This window comes from Penicillium alfredii, assembly GCF_028826965.1.
Source record: "Penicillium alfredii strain IBT 34128 chromosome Unknown utg000001l_segment0_segment0, whole genome shotgun sequence".
In the NCBI taxonomy this organism is placed as follows: Eukaryota; Fungi; Ascomycota; class Eurotiomycetes; order Eurotiales; family Aspergillaceae; genus Penicillium; species Penicillium alfredii.
In genome coordinates, this window is record NW_026622698.1 from 1,264,382 (window position 1) to 1,288,874 (window position 24,493).

The 24,493-nt window shown below is 49.0% G+C and overlaps 8 protein-coding genes across 8 annotated transcripts; 7 read left to right on the forward strand and 1 right to left on the reverse strand.

The window, feature by feature from the left end:
- Positions 1 to 1,614: 1,614 nt before the first annotated feature.
- Positions 1,615 to 4,184, forward strand: NUU61_000468 (uncharacterized protein; the record flags this gene model as incomplete). The annotated part of the gene is made up of 2 exons (XM_056651052.1): positions 1,615 to 2,995; positions 3,064 to 4,184. The coding sequence occupies 2 exons, from the start codon at positions 1,615 to 1,617 to the stop codon at positions 4,182 to 4,184; spliced, it is 2,502 nt and encodes an 833-aa protein (XP_056515902.1).
- A 681-nt stretch (positions 4,185 to 4,865) lies between these two features.
- sC (sulfate adenylyltransferase) lies at positions 4,866 to 7,021 on the forward strand (the record flags this gene model as incomplete). The annotated part of the gene is made up of 5 exons (XM_056651053.1): positions 4,866 to 5,034; positions 5,150 to 5,177; positions 5,224 to 5,406; positions 5,629 to 5,774; positions 5,826 to 7,021. 5 exons carry the CDS (start codon positions 4,866 to 4,868, stop codon positions 7,019 to 7,021), a joined length of 1,722 nt encoding a protein of 573 aa, XP_056515903.1.
- A 458-nt stretch (positions 7,022 to 7,479) lies between these two features.
- NUU61_000470 (uncharacterized protein) lies at positions 7,480 to 8,195 on the reverse strand (the record flags this gene model as incomplete). The annotated part of the gene is made up of 3 exons (XM_056651054.1): positions 7,480 to 7,805; positions 7,893 to 8,036; positions 8,102 to 8,195. 3 exons carry the CDS (start codon positions 8,193 to 8,195, stop codon positions 7,480 to 7,482), a joined length of 564 nt encoding a protein of 187 aa, XP_056515904.1.
- Positions 8,196 to 11,336: 3,141 nt separating this feature from the next.
- On the forward strand, positions 11,337 to 11,831 carry NUU61_000471 (uncharacterized protein; the record flags this gene model as incomplete). Its single annotated transcript, XM_056651055.1, has 2 exons — positions 11,337 to 11,536; positions 11,603 to 11,831. 2 exons carry the CDS (start codon positions 11,337 to 11,339, stop codon positions 11,829 to 11,831), a joined length of 429 nt encoding a protein of 142 aa, XP_056515905.1.
- Positions 11,832 to 14,037: 2,206 nt separating this feature from the next.
- NUU61_000472 (uncharacterized protein) lies at positions 14,038 to 15,798 on the forward strand (the record flags this gene model as incomplete). The annotated part of the gene is made up of 1 exon (XM_056651056.1): positions 14,038 to 15,798. One exon carries the CDS (start codon positions 14,038 to 14,040, stop codon positions 15,796 to 15,798), a length of 1,761 nt encoding a protein of 586 aa, XP_056515906.1.
- A 925-nt stretch (positions 15,799 to 16,723) lies between these two features.
- On the forward strand, positions 16,724 to 17,067 carry NUU61_000473 (glutathione S-transferase GST-6.0; the record flags this gene model as incomplete). Its single annotated transcript, XM_056651057.1, has 2 exons — positions 16,724 to 16,756; positions 16,777 to 17,067. 2 exons carry the CDS (start codon positions 16,724 to 16,726, stop codon positions 17,065 to 17,067), a joined length of 324 nt encoding a protein of 107 aa, XP_056515907.1.
- A 787-nt stretch (positions 17,068 to 17,854) lies between these two features.
- Positions 17,855 to 21,306, forward strand: NUU61_000474 (putative ubiquitin conjugating enzyme; the record flags this gene model as incomplete). The annotated part of the gene is made up of 2 exons (XM_056651058.1): positions 17,855 to 18,011; positions 18,068 to 21,306. 2 exons carry the CDS (start codon positions 17,855 to 17,857, stop codon positions 21,304 to 21,306), a joined length of 3,396 nt encoding a protein of 1,131 aa, XP_056515908.1.
- Positions 21,307 to 22,420: 1,114 nt separating this feature from the next.
- NUU61_000475 (uncharacterized protein) lies at positions 22,421 to 23,388 on the forward strand (the record flags this gene model as incomplete). The annotated part of the gene is made up of 5 exons (XM_056651059.1): positions 22,421 to 22,427; positions 22,490 to 22,710; positions 23,015 to 23,107; positions 23,169 to 23,263; positions 23,331 to 23,388. The coding sequence occupies 5 exons, from the start codon at positions 22,421 to 22,423 to the stop codon at positions 23,386 to 23,388; spliced, it is 474 nt and encodes a 157-aa protein (XP_056515909.1).
- Between the last annotated feature and the right edge of the window lie 1,105 nt (positions 23,389 to 24,493).

Consider the following 24,493-nt stretch of genomic DNA (forward strand, 5'->3'; position numbering starts at 1 on the left):
ACTCAGGTTTCATATTGGCCGCTCGGGCCACACTCAGCACCCGCCCCGGCTCAAGATGAGACGTTAGCGCCCGAGAGACTCCAGGCTTCAAACACCCCACTGTGCCCAACAGTCCTCGAGATGCCAGTGCCGTTCGAGCAATCACATCCCAAGAAAACTCCCGACGGATTTTGCCCAGGGTCTTTTCACACGTTCCGGTCCGGGCTGGTGGTCCTCTTTCGCCATGTCACATTCTGCGACTCTCTCACTCCCCTCTCTGATAGGATACTACCATGGATTATGTGTCCTTCGAATGAGAGGCCTGAATGAGAGGGAGTCCTTGAAAAAGGATCGACGCTGCACATCAATTGGTCTGTCTGCCTGTCCTGCCTTCTCTCCAATGCCCTTTTTTACTTCGGCATGCTGACTGCCACGGTAAAGTCCGATTTCTCTTGGATGGAGGGGCAGTTTATTCTTATTAGCTTAGCACGGAGGACATGGTTCTGAACCCCCCTGGCCCCGATACTAAAGAAAGAAAAGGAGCTCTTTTTAATATATTTCATCCATGTTGACGGGATCTTTTGCCCGCCTCGTCGCTTCCTATAGACCCCACCGGTCTCACTCCCTCTCTCTCGCTTCGTTCGGAGGAAATGAGAAGAGCGGTTTAATCTATTTTGACCAGGGTGGTAATGAGAACGTGCTGGACTGTGACTGTGTCAGGCTGCCCATCTAAAAAAAAAAGTACGTGCTGAGAGGTTCATTGTTCTCTCGAGCCGATTAGCCCGTCCACTATTTTCTATTTTCTTTTATTCTTTCTTTCCTTCTCTTCTACTTTTCTTCTTGCACTCTCCCTCTCTTTTTCTTGCCCCTAGAGCTTGAAGCTCCCTTTCTCTCCCTTTGGTGTATCTGTAAGTGATGCAGTGAGGGTCGATCTCATCTCTACCCAGACGTATTCTCAACTCCACGGGCGACACAGTCCCTCTCTTGGTTGGTCTGGTATTAATGCATCTATCAGTCTTTCTCCCTCTCTCTCTCGCTCTCTCTCTCTTTCTTTTTGGCTGGTTTGATACTGGCTCTTCCATTCTCTTTTTACCTGTATTTCATCTTCAACCCGTGGTAAGCTTTGTCCTTCCTACCTAGTATCCACGGTCGCCCTGCAGGTTGCTGACCTTGTTTATTGATATGCTTTGAAAGCAGAGGACATTGAATGCTCCCCCCCCATATTTCATTCCTTTGAGCATTGTTGCAGCTAGCTTGGTTCTGTGGCTCTCAATCTTCAACGCTTTTTCTTGAAAGCTTTTCGCGTTTGACTCGTTGATTTGCTTTCTATTCTATCTGGTTCGCAAAAGTCGTCTGCTAGCTTGCTTGCTAGTCTGGGCATTATCTTTCGCTTTTTATACAGTCCACTACGCTCGTTTTTTTTTCTTCCTCGATCAGGGTATCGAGACCATTTACCGACATTTACCACAATATCGCCTGAGGGAGAGTATATCCTCTCGGCTGAACTCGCTGCAACCATATTTACTACGTCTTGATGCCGAGCAAGCCCTAACTCTACCTCAACCTCACGCGGAATAGAAAGTCTGTCGATCCGCTACAGGTCTGGATTACAGACCAAGCTATTCCCAAGCATAGATGCACCCCAACCCACCAGGCAATGGCCAAGGTCCCAGTCCATCTGGCCCAGGACCGGACAGAAAAGGGTCCGTCAAGAGAGCGCGACAACTGCTCGAGGCAGGAGTACGCCCAACACAAATCTCGCCGCCACAGCCACTACACCATCCGTCTCCGGTGCGCAATGCACCCGCTCAAGGGCAGTGGCCTCTGCCCGATTCGGGTCTGCCAGTCTACCCGATGCACCACCATGCCCGATTCCTGCTTCCACGGGGCCCTCCGCCGCAACGACCGCCGCGTCCGAACGAGGTGCCCTCGCCGTCAATCTACTCCGAGAAAAGGGGGCAGGAGATGGAGAACGACTCGGCATATACTGTCAGATCAGCCAGGTCTTTCTCGCTCCCTCAAGTCCATACCCGAGCACCGCCACCACGCCCGTCCACAAACGACGGCTCCTGCGCTAGTCCCACCAGCACGGTGGACATGGCGCCTCGCATCTCCATCGCTACGGAGGAGCTCTTCCGACAATCGACCACCTCGTCGACCGTCTCTATCCCGGGTGCCTCCCCGTTCCCGCCACCACCGGAGCCGCCGCTACCCCCCATCGGTCCGCAGCGACGGACGGCTGGTTTGGTTGCTCCGCCCAACGTTCGACAGCCTCCCCGCGCGCGTCGATCGTCCGTCTCTCCCATTCCCGAGGAGATTTCTGATCCTCGCCACACCCTAGGTTCCTTTGCGTCGAGCCGGGCTATTCCATCTAGCTGGGGTTCTGGCGTGGCCGAGTCGGAGATCCTCGGCGCATACCTGGATGTTGATTCAGACGATGAACGCCCCCGGCCAAGTCTCCAAGACGACCCTGCGATGCTGGTGAGGAACGCGAGTCTTGGGAAGAGGGGAAAGCCGACTATGCGCACGATTTCCAAGTCCAACCCTACTTCCGAGGTGTGTGTCCCAGACACGCAGCCGGGAATGGCTCGGGGCGAGCCGACTAATTACGCAGGGATCGGCGCCATTGGAATGGGAGCCATGGTCAGCCAGACACTCTACCCGCCGACTCCTCTGCGAAGGGGGTCTGCTTCGACTGCATCCAGTGACAATTCCAAGGGCGTGGATCCGGAAAAGCCGCCGATCACGCATCACGATGAACCATATCGTGAATCTTACGAAAAGGAGATCAAGGCCTTGCCGAGAGCCGCGCCAACAATGAGTGATAAGAGACCCGGGGGACGCAAGCCTCCCCAGCTAGACATAGAGGCCGTCCGGGGTGCCGAAGCTCGGGGGAGTCTTTCCAGCCTGAGTGATCTCATCCGACGGGCCACCAAGCTTGCATCGAATCTGGACCGCGGGAAAACTGCCAGTAGGGCTGATCTAGCCGGCGACGCAGATTTCCGAGCCGTAATGGGTGAGTAGCAAGACACGCTAATGTCATGCATCACAGCAGGGCCGACAAGCTGACATTTGGATTTGTAGGAAACCGGGGCCGCAACTCGGGATCTCTTTCTGACATCCTCGCCTCGTTTCCTCCGCCAGGGCTGACCAACTCGGAAGGCCGCAGTTCATGGCCTGTATTCTTTGGACGCTCAAACCTGCGCAACGCCGAACCGCTCGGGTCCAACGAGGACGACCCTCATGCCGCTCGTCGCAAGCGACACTGCTGTGGAATGCCGCTGTGGCTATTCATCCTGCTTTGCATTGTGATTTCCATCATCATCCTCCTTGCGATTCTTCTGCCAGTCCTCCTTGTTGCCGTTCCCCGACACCAGGCTAGTAGCCAACCGTCTTGCCTGCAGACTACGTCCTGCCAAAATGGGGGCGCCAGTGTCTCGAGTGGCAAGGAGTGTTCCTGTGTTTGTGCAAACGGTTACACAGGTTCACAGTGTACCATTGCCAGCGATGACAGCTGCGTCACGACCCAGATTAAGAATAGCAAGAATGCGACCACGGGCAGCGCACTTCCGAGTCTCTTTACAGACGCAGAGAAATTCAGCGTTCCGCTCGACCCAGTCACGGTCATGGCTCTCTTCAGTCTGGCAAACAGTTCCTGCAAGACTGAGAATGCGCTGGTCGCCTTCAGTGGACTCGACCGCGGGGACTCTGGGAAATCCCGTCGATCTATTAAGTTGCCGGTCGACCCACCGGCGTCCCGTGAAGACAAGAGCGCTAGCCATTCTTCCGACTCGTCCAACGGGCCTACGCCAGTTCTCGCAGGCCGGGCTCTGGCGACCTTGCACGGCATCCTGTACGACGATTCAGGGCCTGGTAAGATGGCAGAAGCCAGAGCGGCGCCGGTTGAGAATGACTCCACCACTACCAAGACCAGTGTAGGTGCTTCTTCGACTACCCACCCAGCCGCTTCAACCGCGATGAATATCCCGGACGAGGTGGTGGAATTCTCGCAGGTGGCCGTGCTCTACATGCTGCAGAAGACCGGATCGTTCAACTCGGCACAGGACTCTCAGGAGAGCATCCAGTCCTATCTGACCGAATCCTATCCCAAGGCGACTCATCCATCGTTGGAATTATTTGGATTCTTTGAGATGGACTTTGAAAACAAGACCATCACGCTGTCCAACAACACGGGCACAGGATGAAGAGTGTACATAGTGTCATTTTGTCGTGTAATCAAGAAGACAAGTGGGTCTCTGGCAAGCACGACATCGCCGGCGGAGGTTGCGTGCTGGGCACGTGACCCAGCCCTGTATGTCGAGAAAAAAAAAGAAAAAAAGAAAAGAACAAGAAACAGATGGGCAGTAACACATTATTGGTATCAGGAATCAATTCACAGTCAATGGAGAATAGGGGGAATAGGAGGACGTAATTGCCCCTGAACATCTGACGATCGTCTTACGACTTACGAGTCCAGAGGCCAGGATTCCCTATACTTCTGATACTAGGAACATACGAAACTATGAAACTATGAAAAGATGGACATGATAGGAACCATGTAGAATGAAATAAAAAACCAAACCAACGAGTCTCTGGAACAAGAAATAGTCTGCCATTGACCAATCGCCGTCTGATTCTTCAGCATCCGTGGATGAAATGACTAGGCCAAGCCTGTTGCTCCACAGTTGACGACTCCCCCGTTGGCCGTGAAAAGGTGTCGTACACCCTTGGAACGGTTTGATAAGCCGGCTCTCTCCAATTTTCTCTCTTCTCTCTCTTACTTTTTTTTTTATTATTTCTTCTGTACATTCGCTTCCTTTGACAAAAAAAAAAAAAAAAGTCCTTGTCTGTGATTTTGTTTTATTTCTGAATTGATCTTATACACAATGGCCAACGCCCCCCACGGTGGTGTCCTCAAGGACCTTCTCGCCCGCGATGCTCCCCGCCAGGACCAGCTCAGCGCCGAGGCTGAGACGCTGCCCGCGGTGGTGCTCAGTGAGCGCCAGCTGTGCGATCTCGAGCTGATTATGAACGGAGGTTTCTCTCCGCTAGAGGGTGAGTACTATTCTTTTTAATTCTAGGCGCAATGCTCCTTGGCGTTGTGTGCGGATGTCATAATTTTTATGGGGTTTGCGGAAACACCGAGGGGCAATTGCTCACGATCTCGCAGGTTTCATGAACCAGGCCGACTATGACCGGTATGTGACTAAACGTCTTGCTGAAATGCCAGTGCTGACCATTCAGTGTCTGCGAGGACTGCCGCCTTGCCGATGGCAATGTCTTCTCCATGCCCATCACCCTCGATGCCACCCAGCAGTTGATTGCCGATAACAAGCTTCAGGTGGGGTCCCGCATTGCCCTGCGTGACTTCCGCGATGACCGCAACCTCGCCATTCTGACCATCGACGATATCTACCGCCCCGACAAGTGAGTTCTATCTTGGATATTTGGTGTTTCTTGGTTTCTTGGTTTCTTGGTTCTTTCGCCATGCTCGGAGTCGAGTCGCATCGTGCCGATCCCGCGCTTTTTTCTTTTCCCACCCCTGGCGTCATGTCGCACTTGTTCAATTCCTGACGCCATATTTCCCAAGAATGGCTCATGCTTGCTGTGTGTGTGGGTCTGGCTGACGCCAATTCGTTCCTAATCTAGGGCCAAGGAAGCCAAGCTGGTCTTCGGTGGTGACCCCGAACACCCCGCCGTCAAGTACCTCAACGAGACCGTCCAGGAGTTCTACATTGGTGGCAAGATCGAGGCTGTCAACAAGCTGAACCACTACGACTATGTCGCTCTGCGCTGTGCGCTTTCCCCGATCGATTTGTCGCAGGTCCGCGCTAATAGAATCACAGACACCCCCGCGGAACTGCGCATTCACTTCGACAAGCTGGGCTGGACCCGCGTTGTCGCTTTCCAGACCCGTAACCCCATGCACCGTGCTCACCGTGAGCTGACCGTCCGCGCTGCCCGCTCGCGCCAGGCCAATGTCCTGATCCACCCCGTGGTTGGCCTCACCAAGCCCGGTGACATTGACCACTTTACCCGTGTCCGCGCCTATGAGGCGCTCCTCCCCCGCTACCCCAACGGTATGGCCGTCCTGGGTCTGCTGGGCCTGGCCATGCGCATGGGTGGCCCCCGCGAGGCCATCTGGCACGCGATCATCCGGAAGAATCACGGTGCCACCCACTTCATCGTGGGCCGTGACCACGCCGGTCCCGGCAAGAACTCCAAGGGCGAGGACTTCTACGGTCCGTACGACGCCCAGCACGCCGTCGAGAAGTACAAGGATGAGCTGGGTATCGAGGTCGTTGAGTTCCAAATGGTCACCTACCTCCCCGACACCGACGAGTACCGCCCCGTCGACCAGGTCCCCGCTGGTGTCAAGACCCTGAACATCTCTGGCACTGAGCTGCGCCGTCGTCTGCGCACAGGCGCCCACATCCCCGAGTGGTTCTCGTACCCCGAGGTTGTCAAGATCCTGCGCGAGTCCAATCCCCCGCGCGCCAGCCAGGGTTTCACTATCTTCTTGACTGGTTACATGAACTCGGGCAAGGACGCCATTGCCCGTGCCCTGCAGGTGACTCTGAACCAGCAAGGTGGCCGCTCCGTCTCCCTGCTGCTGGGTGACACCGTCCGCCACGAGCTGTCGTCCGAGCTGGGCTTCACCCGCGAGGACCGCCACACCAACGTCCAGCGCATTGCTTTCGTTGCCTCTGAGCTCACCCGCGCCGGTGCCGCCGTCATCGCTGCCCCGATCGCCCCCTACGAGCACTCCCGACAGTACGCCCGCGACTCGGTCTCCCAGGCTGGCTCTTTCTTCCTGGTCCACGTCGCCACTCCCCTCGACCACTGCGAGCGCACCGACAAGCGCGGCATCTACGCCCGCGCCCGCCGTGGCGAGATCAAAGGCTTCACGGGTGTGGACGACCCCTACGAGGCCCCCGAGAAGGCCGACCTCGTGGTCGACTTCTCCAAGCAGAGCGTTCGCAGCATTGTGCACGAGATCGTGCTCATGCTGGAGAGCGAGGGCTACTTTGACCGTTCCTAAGACGCTCCACTTTAGAGTGGTTTTTTGCCCATAGACGTGTACTAGCCTTTTACTTGCGAGCTTTTCTTGGATTCCCCTGGCTTAGACACTTGGCCAATAGACAGGTTGTCAGCATTTGATCACATCCATGTAGATAATATTATAGTTCCTCTCCATCTTTTAGGCCGCGTTCGGATCTGGTACTTGACCTTTCTCATCCCAATCGAAGTGATCCAGCGCGACGGCCAATGCAAATATACGATAATTGTCCGCGTTCTTCAGGACCAGATCAGGATTCTTTTTACTAATACTTATCATAGCGAGGGCGACGCAGTTTGGCCAGTAATACGCCGTGCGTTGCCCTCCATTGCCATCCTGGAACTTGTAGTCCCCGACCGCGAATATCCACAAAGATATAGAGTCAGTCAAGTCAAACCAGGTTTCACCCCGATTATTGCAGTCGAGTTTTCTCCAAGTTTTCAGAACTCTCTTTCTTCGTCGATGCAATGCATCATCTCATGTAGCATTTCCGCGCTCGCCGTCTGCATCTTATCGATCGACGTGCCCACCGCGAGGGTCTTTGATTCCCTAAACCGGTTGGCTAGAGTTGGACGGGCCAAAACATCATCGCAAATCATGATGAACTTCCATTTCGCCCACGTCTCCGCCGCCGTTGGCGGAGTGCAGAGGCCCTTGCCATTCAATTCAAGATCCTGCGCTAGGAGGGATTTGGCTATATCGACCGTCTGATCGTCTTTTCGGACCACAAATTTCTTGGAATAGTACATGCCTGCTTTTCCAGGTTCTATATATCATAAGAATAGTTTTTGTTAGCAGTAAAAAAAGGATTAAAAAGAGGCTAATTAAAGAAGATTAGAGCCGATCCACATACTGATCTCCGCGTCTTTAATGCCTTCGTCAGTATACCCTAAATCGCCAAACGTCCGGGCATACAACCAAATTTTATCTCCGCAAACCAGCTTTGCACCATCGACCTGTCCACTGTGCAGTTTTCTTTTGAAGAGTGTATAATAGCCTAGGCATCGAAGTATAAGCTTCTTCTTCTTCTACTATTTAACGAGTATTTTGAACCGAACTTACGCAGTGCGTCGTTTATTCGAGCCCTGTTCTTAGAGATGACCCGGAAGTATTTCCTTCGAAGGATACGCGGTTCCTTTATTCTGACCCCAAACATAGCAAAGGCCAAAGTGGCGATTCTTCGATTGCCTTTGTGCTATTGAGATTACAGCTCAACCGAAAACCAACAAACGGACCAATATAATTTTAATTGTTATTTCCTACTAGAAATCAGAGAGTATATGCTTCGAACATATGAAAGTTTTATCCTTAGCTAGACTCAAGCTAGCCGCCTTAAACCACTCAGCCAACTCTCTTTTTAGTCCTTTTCTTTTTCTATATGGGATTTTTTTTTTATTTTTATTTTTATTTTAAATTTTTGGATTCTTCAGCGACTCGAACACTGAACATATCCTTATCAAGAACACACTTCCTAGTAAAGTTAAAGAATCAATTCTCTGTATAGAATATGCTCCTATTATTAGTACTGTACATAACAGCCTTACTATCGTATAAATAAAATAACATTCGTACCACCCTACCTACCTCCCTTACTATTATATAGATAAAAAAAAAGAAATATCACTATGTATCACCTTTTCATGTCGACTATACACCTATTGTATCCTATAAATAGAACCAAGAGCACTTAGATTTGAACTAAGAAATATAAGGTTGAAGTTTATAGTTTTACCTATTAAACTATACTCTTCGGAAAAGAGAGGAATCGAATATCTAAGTGAAAAAAAAACACAATATTTAGCAAATATCTTACCCTACCAATAGCTATTTTCCCTCGCCTTTAAAATATACTATACTATGTTTTAAAAATAAAAACGAGTTAGACCGGTTTCGATCCGGTATCTATTTTCTCAATAAGAAAACCCTTTACCAATTAAGTTACTAACCCTATATATTTTTATGGCTAGTCGAAATCGAATCGACACGCTTTACTTAAAAAGTAACTAGTCTACTATTAACTTAGAGTCATTATCACATTTTTTTATAACTAAATATAAAAATTATTAATGTTAAGACTTATGGGATTTGAACCTATATTATAATGATTAAAAGTCATATATTTTACCTTTAAACTAAAGTCTCTTAAATATAATTTTATAGATAAAAAGATATATTAAATATATATATATATATAATTATTTTAATAACCCCAGTAATATACAGAAATATATAAGAAAAGTAATACAATGTCAACAAAGTGTTAGTATAATATACCTGATGATGGTCTGTTAAATAGTATACCACTAAACGTCATAGTCCTACAGCTAGGAATGCTGCTCCTATAATAATGTGTAAACTGTAGAAACCTGTTCCAAAGTAGAAATATGACCTATATACACTATTAGAAATAGTGAAAGTAGATACTGTATACTCAACACCTTTAAAGAAAGTAAATGCTAATATTATCATAACTACTATTCTATATAATGCTCCTTTTCTATTACCTTGGTTTAAAGATATAAAGGGTCTATAGAGATGGTGGTGTATGAAGCCCTTCCCAACTGACGGAGGGGCGGGTTAGGTGATATTATATGATCTTGAGAGAGATAGGAAGTTGGATCCTGTTATCTAACCCATCCTATAATAGAATGATTACGGTACTTGGTAGAGACTTGGTCATTTATATTATCGATAAAACGTAGAGTTATAAAGATATAATATAATAAATTAATACTCTCGTATTAGACTAACAAGATAAGATTCAGTCTTAACAGCAACAAGGATATACTTAACTAGTATACCTTTATAAGTATCCAACAGAACCTATCTAAGTAAGACCTAGCGAGGCATCGGGACGATTAAGGATAGGCTTACGGCTCGTAATCACCTTAGAGGACTAACTCACAGTGACTATTTAGGTACGCGTAATACTAGTCCCTGGATTTTGTTTGATATTATATCAGCTGTGCTTATAATATTTCTTTGCTATAGATAGGCTGATGATGTGCCCCGCGTGATCACATGGGTAACCTCCCAAGGGGCTGAACGGTTGATACTATCATATCTTGTGTATATACGTCCCGATTCCTGTTTATCCACAAAAGGCTGTGTATGTACTTATACTATTTAGGGCTATATATTGAAAGACGGTTCTACGTAGGATCATATTATGTATAGTGATGTACGTATTTTCTGTTGAACATAAAAAGATATATCATAAACTAAGCTTCTTGGAATTCTCTTCTGATAAAGAATTTTGAGCATTTAGTGTAAATGTTCTCCTTGGCTTCTATTTATATATATAAAGATATACCACATATTATCCTCCTTACTAGGTAGATCATCTCTAATCTCTCACCTAGACGTCTCAAGAGGGTTTTAAATTCCTATTTTTTTTTTTATTATCATGAAAAAAAAAAAGCCAGGAGAAGACAGAGTATACATAGTTCACCAGGCGGTTTCTTCAGTAAGTGGCAACTCAAAATTTATTCTAGGTCATCTAATCCTTCTCTTTTATAAAAAAAGAGAAAGGAAAAGGAAAAGGGAAAGGGAAAGGAAAGGAAAAAGACGCATACACTAAGGCAGAAAAAACCCGAATCCCATCGAACCCGACCTGGGATCACAATTGCTCATACATATACGAATCTTAAATTTAAGGATGACGATGATGATGAGGGGTAGGTCTTCCCATCTGTTTCACTGTATTTAGCAAACAAGCTGGCGTACCCCGCCCCATCCAGCCCCCACGTTTACCCCCACATCTACCGCTCCACTAAGCCCGCGGCCCCCTGGCCCCCTGTGAGCGCATTAGCCCCATAGTCTATTTTGGTCTGCTCTCTTTTATTTCCTTTTCGTGGAGTTTATTTCCGTCAGGCACTAATAATAAGCCAAGCCCCCACTAAGCTTACATCTAAATTTAACCCCCCTAACCATCAATAGATAAAAATTTTGACCACTTTGACTTTTCTTCAAGTTGGGCCCATATGAAGCTACTGATGTCACCGCTTAGTGTTATAGTGTCAGCTGAGTACGTACTCCCTGTTTTATCTATGTTCAGCTAGCATTTTTGAGTCTTGTTCCCCGCTAATATAACTTTGCTGACCTTTGAGTTTGTTGCCACTCCCATCTACTTGCCCCCAACGAAGATCCGATCCCCTTTACCTCATGTAGATATATAGTCGACGTATCAGAGTTTCCGCTGGTAACCCACCTAATCCTATATGAAGACCAAAGTTTCCCGCTGTATTCCTAATTACTTCATTCACAATTTGTACTCTTATCCGCACTTTCTATCAAAATGCAGTTTCGAACTATGATTTTCGGTCTTGCCCTTGTGACCCAAGGCCTTGCTTCCCCAACACTGCTTGAGCACTCTTTAGTGCCACGGGACTGTTATGGCAACAAGTGGGGATGCTCAAGTTCATTGTCTGGTTTGACTGAGGGCGACTGCGACCAGGCAGCCGACCGTCTGATTGACGACTACGATTACCGCACAAAGTAAGTAAACTAATACTTTATCTATCCATCAAGACAAGAGAGCGGAACTAATGACTATTGAAAAAGTGGCCCTGATGGTCGCGCAGGAACGGGCAATTCATCCGATCCACTCGGTTTTGGCGGCGCATGCGGTGTATTTGTGAGCGATGCGAAAAAAGGTACTGAATGTATCTTGAAGGGCTACTTGGTAAAACGAGCGCGCCAGCAGATGAAGGACAATAAGTGTGGAGTATGTGGTGAGGTCAATTGGAACGACGACTGTGACGTGAAGTCAGACTATGTAGCTCCACACTGAGTGATTTCATACAACACGATCCATCAATCAATCACAATGATATTACTAATAGGCTATCGAGGACATAAGCTCGAATTTCGTAGCATGGGGTGAGTAGTATAAAAAGATATGTATTGTGTAGAATAGATGTGAGCTTCAGCGTTTTATGGCTTTTTGGCATCTAATGCAGCGTTAAGCCTGGGGAAGGAGAGAGTTGGATCATACCCGGCTATATCTCCCTACTGGGGCTCTTTCTAGGCTGTCGAAGGCCGTAAGATGCGCTTGGAGAGTTTGAATATCAACATATCTCTCTTTCAATAAAACGTAGTCTAATTTCAACCTAGCATAGTAGAGTGGGTGGGATCGCCTTGTTATAAATTCAAACCAGGTTGGGCTGTAAAAACACTGAGTCCTATGGGTTCTTTTCCCAGTAGGACGTATGTGATGAGTAAATTATATTACACCTTAAAATTATTAGCAGACTCTCCAATATTACCAGTCAGTAACTTTGGGATAATATATTCCACGGGCAGCTCCATTCTACGCACATATGTTGTAACTATGCCTCCCAAGTCAAGTAGTCATAGATCAAATAATTTTACTCTTATCACTTTATTAAACTTGCATTATCTTGATCATCATGAAAATAAAAGCTCATCTCGTATCATAAGGGAAAATATTGATTGAGGATAGTTTGGCCCGCTACCTAGTTCAAGAATCAATTGAACTATACCAACATATTATTTAATGAATGCTCAAACGTAGAAAGAAGGGCTAGTTTGGTAGGGACTGAAACAAAGGTGCCGGCGGCGAAGCAGAAATGGCCGAAAACAGGTGGTTCTGCGATAACGCCTACAGCATAAAGCTTCGAGCCTCTTTAAACCCGACAACGACCAAGGTAAAATCTAACCCTACATATCTTCCTTAGCGCATATCGCGGTGACGGTGAGGGCTGAGTATAATTTGAGCAGCAATCAGAATGATGGTCAAAACTACCGCCGTCTAAAAAGTCCAACTGGTAATATACCATGAAAAGCTGCTATATCCAGGCAAGTGTACCCGAAGCTTTGTCGCAGGCGGAGCTGTTATCAACCGAGAAAGTAGCCAGTAGGATAATCACGGGGATGTCCAGATTGAATTGCATCATGGGTGGCATTAGAAGGTTGGTGGTGGTAGTCGTATAGACAGGGGATATATCAGAGAGTAGTCTATGAATGATTGGCTAGATCATGCTAGGAAGAATACCCGTGATTTATACCAGATCTAGCGAGGTTGAAATATACTCATAGCATAGGAAGCCAAATATTGGCCCGTGGTTTCAACAAAGGGCCCTACAGGTAGTGTTGTTCACGCATGGAAGTACAAAATATAAGGAATTTTAACAATCTTATAGTATTATTGGATGTTATACCAAGGCCGAGATCGTAATAGAGGGGCGAAGAGGATCGCCTACAAGTTTAGTCGAAATGGCTTATATCTTGATGGGGATATGACGCTATATGACCGTTGCCCGGCATGTTCCCCGCCTCTTCCCTTAGCACCTGGCACAAGGGTCGCCGATGGTTTGCAACGAGTATGAAGAGCAACACTGCTAGATCTTGGGCACCATTGGTCTAGGCGAGGAAGTGGTGGACTCGGCGTTTTCCAGTCACTTGGTAATTTTTAGCATGATAGGTTTAACTAAAAATGTTTCTGTTGGCTAGTAGGTGACTTGCTTGCCTGCTTCCACCCCGACATAGCGTGAAGACTAGGAAGTCATGAGAAAGAGCACGCTAAATTTCAAGGGCTGTAATAAGACCTTATAGAATTTTCTCACAGCTTATTTTAATATAGTATGATTGAAGTTGACAGCAATGAGACCAGAATCGTATTTTTATCTGCGTGGGATCTTCTAAAAATGACACAAATTTCTTTGATACTTTGTAAGGCCCCTCGTTCCATCTAAACTGAGATCGCCACTCATGACTCCGGAGACTCTATCGACTTAGCATATTGTCGTATAAATATATACCGCACACAGCCAGCACTATTATGAATGTATTTTGGGCTGCGCAGCTCGCTTGCCGGTTAATTACGTTAAATAACTAGTTACTTGGCTCATATCAACTCAGCAGATCTAGGCGGTCACGTGAACCTCGTGCTCGCAACGCAAACATCACAAACAGCACCGTCGAAAGCTTCATTCAACATCGCCAGCATCGGTTCTATCCATCTTCAACACACAACCATGCTTCCCCCTCGGAGCGCCCTCGGTCGAATACCGAATCACATCCGCCCGGTGTATCCATTGCGGTCCACCGGCCCAAGTGTTCATCTACGACCATTCACACACCGAACACGGCTTCTCCTCTCCCCGCCGCCCGGCCGCCCTCAACTACCGTTTCTCTCACCACTCGCGCCAACGCGCCCTCTCCCACCGCTCTCTATTCACCTGCGCCAGCACTTTGCCCGTCTGATTTCCACTGAGAGCCGCGAACACTACAAGCGACGCCTGTCGCGCGGAGTGAAAATTGGCCTGACTTTTTACGCCATCCTTGTCTTGTTCTCGGTCATCAAGATCGGTGTTTACCAAGAGGATATTGAACACCAATGGCCCACGCCTCCGGAATGGTCCTGGAAGAGCCGCTGGTGCTTGCGGTCCGCGCAAGCCCTGCAGAACCCCGAGCAGATCGGCAAGCTGATGACCAATTGGCCCATGGTCGCTGGGTATCTGCGGGAGCTGCTGGAGCGCCTGGAGAACCTGGAGGGCGAGGGCAAGGGGATTGTGGAGCAGGATGAGGGTGGGTTTTTGGTTGAGGGGATCGGTCGTACGGGGTTCGATATCTCTGAGAAGAGTGAACACTGGCGCCGCGGATACTTCCAGGCTCTTATGGGCGCGGCCAAGGCTGCGGAGAACCTCGACGGGTGGCTGACGGATCGGAAACAGCGCATCTCGGCACCGGCTGAATACGTGGTCGGGCCCTCGAATCCTCGGCCTAAGCCCATGCCCGCGGGGCAAAAGAAAGTGCCGCGGGAGGAGAATTGTGAGGCGGCGTCTCCGACTCCCGAGAGCTTTTATATGAAGATCTTGACTACCAAGGGCTTTGATACGAGGCAGAAATTGGATGCTGCCCTGGCGTATGCCGATTGGCTTGACTTTAAAGGATTGGGCCGCACGGCCGGTGACATGTACACCTGGGCACTGGATATTGCTGCGGGTGCATGGGCGGGTGATGCCACCAAAATCGTGGATCTTCAAACGGGGCTTCTGAAGAACGCCGGTGCGGAATTGCCTTCTGAGAATCTGATTCGGGTTTCGACGGCGCTCGCCGTTCACAACGCCCGTCAAGGCAACCTCCCCACGGCCTTGTCCCTCTTCACGTCTGTGTTGAAAGCCCGCCGCAGTCTCCCTATGTCAGACGACTCGGTCCTTCCCAGCGCCTTTCCCTCTCCGTTCAATTCCACCAACGACCCTTTTGCCCGCCTTTTCAAATCCCTCAAGACTGTTCTCATTCCCGTGGAATACCCCGAGCCTCTCCCATCCGGGGATAGTCCACCTTCCCGTACTACCGCTTCCGTCTGTGATGAAGCCGGCTTGATGACATACATTGGAGAGATTCTCTACGCCTCATCGTCGCGAGAATCCGGCCTCGCCTGGACCCGGGACGCCGTTGACATGGCCGAATCAGCAATGATGGACCTCGGCAACACTGCAGACCGCAGTGCCCGTACGCGCTGCGCGCAATGTATCAAAGTCGGTTTGGAGAACTGGAAGACGATGGTTTCTTCCCTAGTCACCCACGCCGAGAAGGAAGAAAAGGAGAGCATTGAGAAAGCCGGGAAAGCCTGGTATGGAGGTGAGCGCCGCGCAGAGGCCAAATCGCTAGATCGTCGACGCTGGCAGGCCGAGGAGAGCATCCTGGAGGACCGGATCCGAAGACTCTTTCCTTTGCTCGAGGGAGAATCGGGTCTAGATACCCTTGCTCCGAACAGCTCTTTGTTTGTGTGATTCGTGCATCCCCTGTTCTGGCGTCTTATCTTCATGGGTGTGTCAATGGTTTCTTGGCATGTGGCGTCTCATTGATTCCTGGGCGTGTCTGATATGTATATATATACTCTCTCATCTTGGGTACTCTCCAAGTCGCAATCTAGCGTGTAACAACAAGTTCTCTATCCCGTCCCGTGTGGTGTTTATATCCAAGTAATTAATGGCACAGCCACTATGAGGAGCAGGCAGTAGCTGTCAGTCTCTACCTCGGTCATATCGTACAAAAATAGTCATCTAGATTCTCGGCGTTAAGGACCCAGGCTTGGTTTCTATACATCGTGGACTTCACATCGTGTCCTTTCCCCCATCCAGCCCTTGGAAGTATCCCGTCCTGATTAGAAATTGCTAGAGGATTTCCGCTGTGTCCATGAATCAATTATTTATTTATAATCGAGAATACAGTGAACCTCTAAATTTTAAGCGGTAATTCCACTTTCTTTTCCGTAGATATCATCGGCTTTTTCTTTATAGTCCGGGAGATGTTTGCACCTCGACTGTATAGATATCATTCCTACCACAACACACATCCACACATCCACTCTCCATTAGAACCTTCAACCTTCAACCTTCAAAGCTCTACATACATAATGCCCTGAATCAAACTCTTCTACCACCCAGGCGCCTGCTCTCTAGCCCTGCACATCCTCCTCCACGAATCCGGGCTATCCTTCACCGTGCAAAAAGAAACAATCGGCCAATTCTCCACCGAACTCCTAACCCTGAACCCGAAAGCCCGCGCCCCCGTCCTAAACTCGACGACGCCGCCATCACCGAGAACCCAGCCATCATGACCGCCATCTCCAACCTGGTTCCGGAAAAACAGTTCCTCGGCGACCCCAAAAACAACAACAACACCCTCGACTAGCCTGGCTGGCGGGCACGCTGCATGGGACCGGGTTCAGGCTTATTTTCAAACCGGGTAGGTTTACGGATGATGAGGGGCAGTATGAGACACTGAAAAAAAGGGGGTTGGAGATTGTGCAGAGGTGCTTTGAGAGTATTGAACGGAGTTTGATTTTGGGAGGGGAGGACTATGCTGTTGTTGGGAGGTTTACTGCTGTTGCTGCTTATCTATTTGTGCTTTATCGCTGGGGGACTGAGATTGGGGTTGATATGCAGAGGTTGTTTCCCAAGTATGCCGCTTTGGCGAATGCTGTTGCGGAGAGGCCGTCGACTGTTGCGGCACTTGCTGCGGGGAGGGGTTTTGAGGATTGGTTATTTGGAGGGTAGTGTGTGCAGTTTAGTTGAATTAAAGCTGGTTTTAATATTTCTATAGTTCTGCTACCACTTGATCAAACTACTAGGAAACAGTATCAATCTTGGTGGTTTTGGAAGCTATTCCCATACAATATTCCTTCTAAACAAGCAAATAGAGCGGCATGCTACTGCCTCTTTAGTGCAATTTGCAAATAATATCTTTCCTGATGATAAAACTTGTTGATTTCACCTCCAGCTTCTAGTATTCGATCTAGAATTTTATATATCGGTGATATTATTTGCTTACAAAGATTACCGTGGCGTGGTGGATCCTCGGATCAGCCGCAACTTAATTGCGACGGGCCGAGGGACTCGGACAACTAAACCTGATGCTGTTGCAGCTTGGTTGGAAATGGCCAATGATTAATTTATCATCCTGTTCGCAACCTTGGAAACAACCAAGAACTTGTGAGCCACAAGAGGGAGAACAATCAAAGTGTGGAGCCTGAGGCACCAGGCTCAAAATACACCCCCACCTGGTGGGTCTCTCTTCCTCTTAGAGATGCGAGATAGCCTCACCATCGCTGCCACGAGTGTGATATCTATCACTATCCAGTAAATAAGGAAGTGCGAGGGGCGTTTTGGGCGGTGCCTGGGGCTGTGGGATGTTTGCTGCCCGCGCAGCCGCGCCGCCTGTTTGGTTAAAAATTCTTCGACTTGGGCTTGGAGTGAAGTTGCTTTCTACATCTCCCTTCGCAGTTCGTTTTTGTTAAACCTCAAATCTGCCACCTTCACCGCCTTTTTTCTCAGGTTCACCACGATGCCCCACAAGGATTTTCAAAAGGATCTCAGCGAGGCGGCCGCTCCTGGTCGATTTCCTCACCTGAGTGAAGTCAGGGCGGGAGACTATGAGGGTTCCATTTCGTTTACGTTTACCTTCTCAGACTCCAGACTTGAATTTCAAGCGATTGTGTCCGGTAAGGCTATCTTGAAGCACCCATCTGTGGCGACATCTTACTGATATATAGAACAGACCCCCACGATTACCCCAAAGACCACAACTATTTTGTCTTTGCTACCTCAGAAAACACCCCCAGTGCAGTGACAACATCCCTGGAAAATTCCCAGGTCTTATTCCCCGGGTTTTCTATTGAGGACTTGCTGAGCAGCGTCGATGGCATGGTGAATGGTGTCCTTGTTGCTCCCTCTCAGACATCCACCCATTTGGATCAGAGCGATGACTTTTCAGCCGGTGAAGATAATGAGGAATCTGACTGGGAATGGGAAGAGGAAAACGAAAACCCTTTCTTTGTGCCTGTTTCTAGTGGACCTGAATTACGACTGAAAATCCGCCGTGACCTCCGGGTTGCCAAAAACGCCGGGTTCAAAGTGGGATACCTGGGACAGATTACTGGCACAATCATTGTGTTGGTGTCATGCCGTATTGCCCGACTCGGCATTTCTGAAGAGGTGATGCAAGCATGGAATGTGCGTCCCTCAGACTACCTGGTGTTGGTGATTCGATATCGGCCGACCTATCAAGATCTCCAGGATATCCTCCAGGAGAAAGACCCCAAATCCCCCTTTGTCTCAATGCATGTGGGACTCTGTGAGTCCTATAAGCCATCTCTGGCCCAGGCCATGTTGGCCATTCAAGGAGCAGCAACACCAGACGACCAGGGGGAAAGCTTGGTCGTGCCAGATCTGGAACAAGGCCATGATCTCAAGAGTCTATTTATTGGAAAGCCGCTCAAGTCGCTGCTCAATGAACGGTTCCTCGGGATTGTGAGGCTTCGACTGAAGCATGGGTTTTCATGGACCGGAGCGGAGTTGTGTTTCCACACCATCCAAGGCAAGATTCTCGGTGACAGCGAAGTAGGCCGGAGTGAATTTTTTGAGCCCGACAACTGGACCGCATCGCCCCCAGCGTTTCTTGTGGCTGACCACATGGCCGATGCGGGCATGGATGCCTCCAAGCTCTCTTTACCTCTTCTGGCCATGCAGTTTACTCTGCGTCATTTTGTCAAGTGCACGGAGTTTTGTCTGGTCTGCCACTGCAAGACCCATGATAATTTTGAGGCACTGAAGCCATACGTCTGCTCGAACGGACTGTGCCTGTACCAATACATTACACTGGGCATGGGCCCCAGTCTGGAGTACGAGATTCGCACCCAACCCAACGTGGTTGACCTGCTGGTCAGCCTGACATACGACCGAGCAAGATCAGGCCACCTTTGTGATTTTCCTACTGGCCTTGGTCTTCGGGTGCCTCGAAAGTTGAGCCTTCCCTCAATTTCTGATGGCACGTCGACAACTGTACAAACTTCATGCGATGCTGCACAGCTGAATCCTGCCAAGCTGGAGCTCCGTCCATTGAAGCCGCATCATGCCAAGGTCGGCGATTGGATTACTTTTATGAAACCTGGCAGCGTTCTTGACATGATTCCTACGCAGCATTGGAGTGGCCGCATCAAGCATATTGGGGAGTCATCTGATTACATTTATCTCTCATCGTCAATTTCTCGCCCCGATATGTCGTTTCCCGCAGAAGCGCCGACTGGGATCGTCGATGTGGAGTTTGCAATCTACGAGGAGAAGTTTGATGATCTGACCTTTTCGCAGAAGCAGGATGCAATAGTCGCGCTCCTGAACACGCTGCCGAGCATCACCAGCATGAAGAGTTTCCTCGAGAGCAGCTGTAATGACACCCTCCTTTCGTCTTGGAAAGATCGCATTTCCCCGGCTGCCTTGGACTTGCTGCGGTGGATTGTCGCCTCCAATCGATCGTGCATCATGCAAGACAATGATGATCCTCAGCACCTTGTGTCGGGAATGGATGGCTATATCCAGTTCCGGTTGGCTCAAGGAGCCCCTGACAAGGAGCAACGCTTTATTGACGCGGTCAATTCGGTTTCCTTGGCCGCCAACCCCCAACATCCAACTATCTTTGCGTGGCACGGGAGCCCTTTGCGTAACTGGCACAGCATCCTCCGCGAAGGACTGCACTTCAAAAATATCGCCAATGGCCGTGCTTGTGGGAATGGCGTCTATCTTTCTCGCCATTTCGGCACCTCGTTGGGTTACACCCAAGTTAATCGCGCCCCCTTTCTAGGGTGGCCGAACAGCAGGTTGAACATCCAGTCGGTGATCTCTTTGAACGAGGTGGTCAATGCCCCCCAGAAGTTTGTGTGTATCAATCCCCACTACGTGGTACAGTATCTGGACTGGATCCAGCCCAGATATCTCTTCGTCAAAGGCAACGGCTTTGTTTCTCCTCCTAAACCTGGAGAGCCGCCCTCGCTCGTCTACAACCAAGACCCGAACCGTTGTGCCTATGGCCCCAAAGGCACTGCGATTGTGATCCCAATTTCGGCCCTGAGCAGCCAGCGACGACAGAACCTCGACGCGGAGCCAAAAGCAACCCCGGAACAGGCATCACCCACTAAGAAGTCTCCCTCAAAGTTTGCCAGGGCCCCCAGCAAAAAGCGGAAACGAGGATCAAAGCATGAGGAAGAGATGAGCGACGACAATGTCAGTGTCACCACAGCGGTGGAAGATCTCAAAATTCTTCTTTCCGACTCGGACGACGATATAAACGAGCCCCCGAGGAAGTCCAGCGTGGACAGAAACCCGGCCCAAGACGCTGACCCCAAGACCGACTTTGAGCCAGGAACGTTGAGCGAGGAAAACTTGCCGCTCCTCAGTCCTCCAGAATACGCAACCATGTCGGCAACGAAGATGCTCCAGCAGCACCTCCAAGCAGCACTCAGAGTCCAGAAGCGGGAAGCCCTCCACGAACTGGGCTGGTACGTCGACCCAAGCCTGATCAAAACCGTGTACCAGTGGATCGTGGAGCTGCACACATTCGATCCTGCGCTCCCACTATCCCAGGATCTCAAAGCCGCGAATCTGAAGAGCGTGGTGCTGGAGCTCCGCTTCCCGCCCCAGTTCCCAATGGACCCCCCCTTTGTGCGGGTCATCCGCCCCCGATTCCTGGAGTTTGCCCACGGCGGCGGGGGGCATGTCACTGCCGGTGGAGCTATGTGCATGCAGCTACTGACCAACTCGGGCTGGCTGCCGACGGCGTCGATTGAAAGCGTGCTGCTGCAGGTCCGCATGGCGATTACCAACACTGAGCCTCGTCCTGCGCGTCTGGCTCCGCGTCAGCAGCGCAAGAGTTACACTGTCGGTGAGGCGGTCGAAGCTTACAAGCGAGCGTGTCGGACGCATGGTTGGCAGATTCCAAAGGATCTGCAGCGTCTTTCATGGTGATTGTGGTATGGTGATGGCTCGGTGCGATGAGATGCGTGGAGATGAGATGTGATGTGATGTCAACCCAGAAATGCCTTTCTAGCTGTCTCCTTTTGCTCGAATGTCAAATTTCCTTTTCTGGGTTTACATCGGTGTTCCTGCTAAGAGTGTTGATGTTTTAACCCGCGTAGAGCTCAGGCTCCCTTGCGTAGTATGGAGATCCAGCGCCTGTTTTCGGGCTCTGGTTTGTATTTTCACTTTTCTCTTATACTAATCACAGTTTAAAGGCACACAGGGGCCCTGTATTGTTTCCCGGTGGAGTCCATGTTCCTGACAAAGCTACAGTTGCTTAACCTCACGCTTGGCTAGCTTTTATACTTCCTTTCCTGTGTATGCCTCAGTAGGCCTCAAATGAGAAAGCTCAACACCTGCCAGACTGCAGGATACCTCTTTTGGTCCTCACTCTGAGATCTCCTTCATGGAGGGGAGATTCCCGGGCATTTCCAAGAACCAGAATATGGATCTCCAAGGAATCACTCGGGGGTGTTCTTTGACAGCCCAGATCCAAGCATCTGTCCAATTTCCGAGTCGCGAAAATCAACATACTCAGCTGCATCGAATCCTCAGATCACTTGTTGTTCCCTCATGAAGCACCTAACAGTACACGCCCCTCGCCGAAAGACTTCTCTTCATATATATGTGGCCCCATGGGGATGGCCAGGAGGCCTTCCTCATGTGCTATTTCGTTGAGGAGCTCGCACAGTGGGTAGGAAGCTCATATTTTCTCGTCAATCATACTCAGCCACATATGCTAATCATTTTTGTCCTCTCAGGTTTGACTCTTGTGATGTTGCCAGGCATTCTGCGCTTGTGGCTCCCCATCGAGCTGCAAGCTGTCCGGCACTGCTCCATGCAATCTTTTCCGCTTCGGCAAGACACCTCAGCCGATTCCAGGATACAAATCACAGAGGTACCATGTGGAGGGGAGACAATGTGTTCTACATCTAATCGGAAGCCGCAATGGAATACCAAAATCTTTGCATCTCACACTTGATGGCCCTGTCTGGAGGCACGACTGAAGTGCAAGATGAGAACTTGCTAGCCGCAGCGGTCATTCTTCGTTTTTTACGAAGAGATGGACGGTTCGTCCTACGACTGTCTCTGATGTAATAGTGAATTAGCTTGCTGAACACTTGATATACAGCACCCCTCACAGGATTCGACGATGAAACATATCTACGAGGAACCCAGGTGTTCCTCGATGCCCAAGCCGAAGCTGCCGTCCAAGGCGGCAGTCTCCGCAATGCGGCATTCTGGGTCGACTTCCACCAGGAATTCCATACGGCCTTTATCCGACAACGGGGCGTTTCAATTCGACCTGAAAATGCTGCGATTCGTCACAATACCGAGGACTCGACTCCGCAGGTGATTTCACCTAGGCGAATCGAGTGATTCTGCACTGCGCTGATACACTGATGTATTGCTATAGAGACAATCACCACAACTTGGAGAAGTATGACGGGCTGTGAAAATACAACCAGGATGGTACGCATCGAAACCGTCGACATTCAATCGCATATATTCTCGTGAGTCGGATTTATCGACACGAGGGTCTTTTCAGAGCTATAGTACCTAAATGACTGTCAAGGTAAGTCAGAGGAATCAGGTCTGCTCAAATATATATAGTCACCCAGTAAAGTTCTAATGTCTTGCAGTAACTGCAATCCAGCATTGGCACCTCGCCGGAATCCTCCTTGCAGCCTTCGACCCGTATATTCCCGGTATGGGCCCGAAGCAAAGGGCTGCGACCATACGCCGAGAGGTATGCATAATGCACAAAGAGGGGGGAAAAACTAGGAAAAGTCAATTATTGAACCCTCTAGGTCGAAATTAAAGCGAATCTTCCGGCTCTGCGGAATCGCATTGTCGAACGAGACAGCACCAGGATTGATCACGGCCTGTATGGGTGTGTCCATGTGTAAGTAAATCTGTATCATTCCAGAAGGAACTGTCCATATTATCTCTCTGCTGACATTTAGGTATAGGCGGCGACCGAACAATAGACCGAGTGGAGCAGGAAGCGTTGTTGGATATTTTGGTTAGGACGGGGGAGATCCATGCTTTGTCTACTACAACCACTCAGTATCAGCTGAACGACGCCTTGGACTGGTCATATCTTAATAGGGAATGGGGTTGTGGGTTCCTAGACCTAGCAGCTATATAAACCATGTTGGTGTTGTTTGTAAGTATACGCTTATAGGGTGTGGAGAACAGGGCTTGCCGTCCGTTTAGCTATACTTAAGCTATATTAATAACTTTAAACTGTGGTGCGATGCCCGGACTCAAGAAGTTGGCATTAACGATGCTGTCTTCACGCTATTTATGGTAGGGGATACGTGCAATTGGAACGCAAAACCTGAATAGTTGCACAGCCGTTGCACTATTCTCCTCAAATGGAGCCATTCTAGCTCACATACCTCCCATACCGTACCCGAGCCCAAATCCAGAACATGGTTTGCAGAATTTGGATACACGAATGACCCGAGTTCTCGCACTGTGCCAGCAAAACTTTAACCTGTTTCCAAGAGAATCAACTACACTTATTGTTGGTAGTGCTTCAAACAGCCGGCCAATATTGCAGCACCATCTATCTCGAACCAGAACACACCTAGCAGCGCAGGGACTCGAGATACCTGCCATTAGGCTTTATGAAGTCCAATTTAGCGATGCACGACAGCCAGGGGACGGTACTATTCTCATCGACATGAGACATGGAGCTGTTGCGGTGTATATTGACGATCGTCTACGCTCTATCTGATAGATTGTGTCTTTCACGGCAATTTCATTCAAATACAATCAATGTCTACATGCTTATTCTATGAATTTTTAAGCCCTAGTGCCTATTCAACAGTTAATGTGTTAATGTCTATATAATAGTTGAAAACTTTCTAAAATAGTGAAATTGCTAGGTTCAAGTTAGTTATGATTAATAGTTTATCAGTAATCAATCTATTTTTCCTATTATTCCTTTTCATTTTCCTTCTTCTTTCGGACATAAATATTAATCATGTATAAAAATTAGTATGATACTTTATCAAGTAGAAAATCCCTAATCTATATCACAATCTGTCGAACCGACAAATCTGACGAATCAGATGATCTACCCCAATATCAATACTGCGAGCAGATACATAAAACAGTCCTTAAT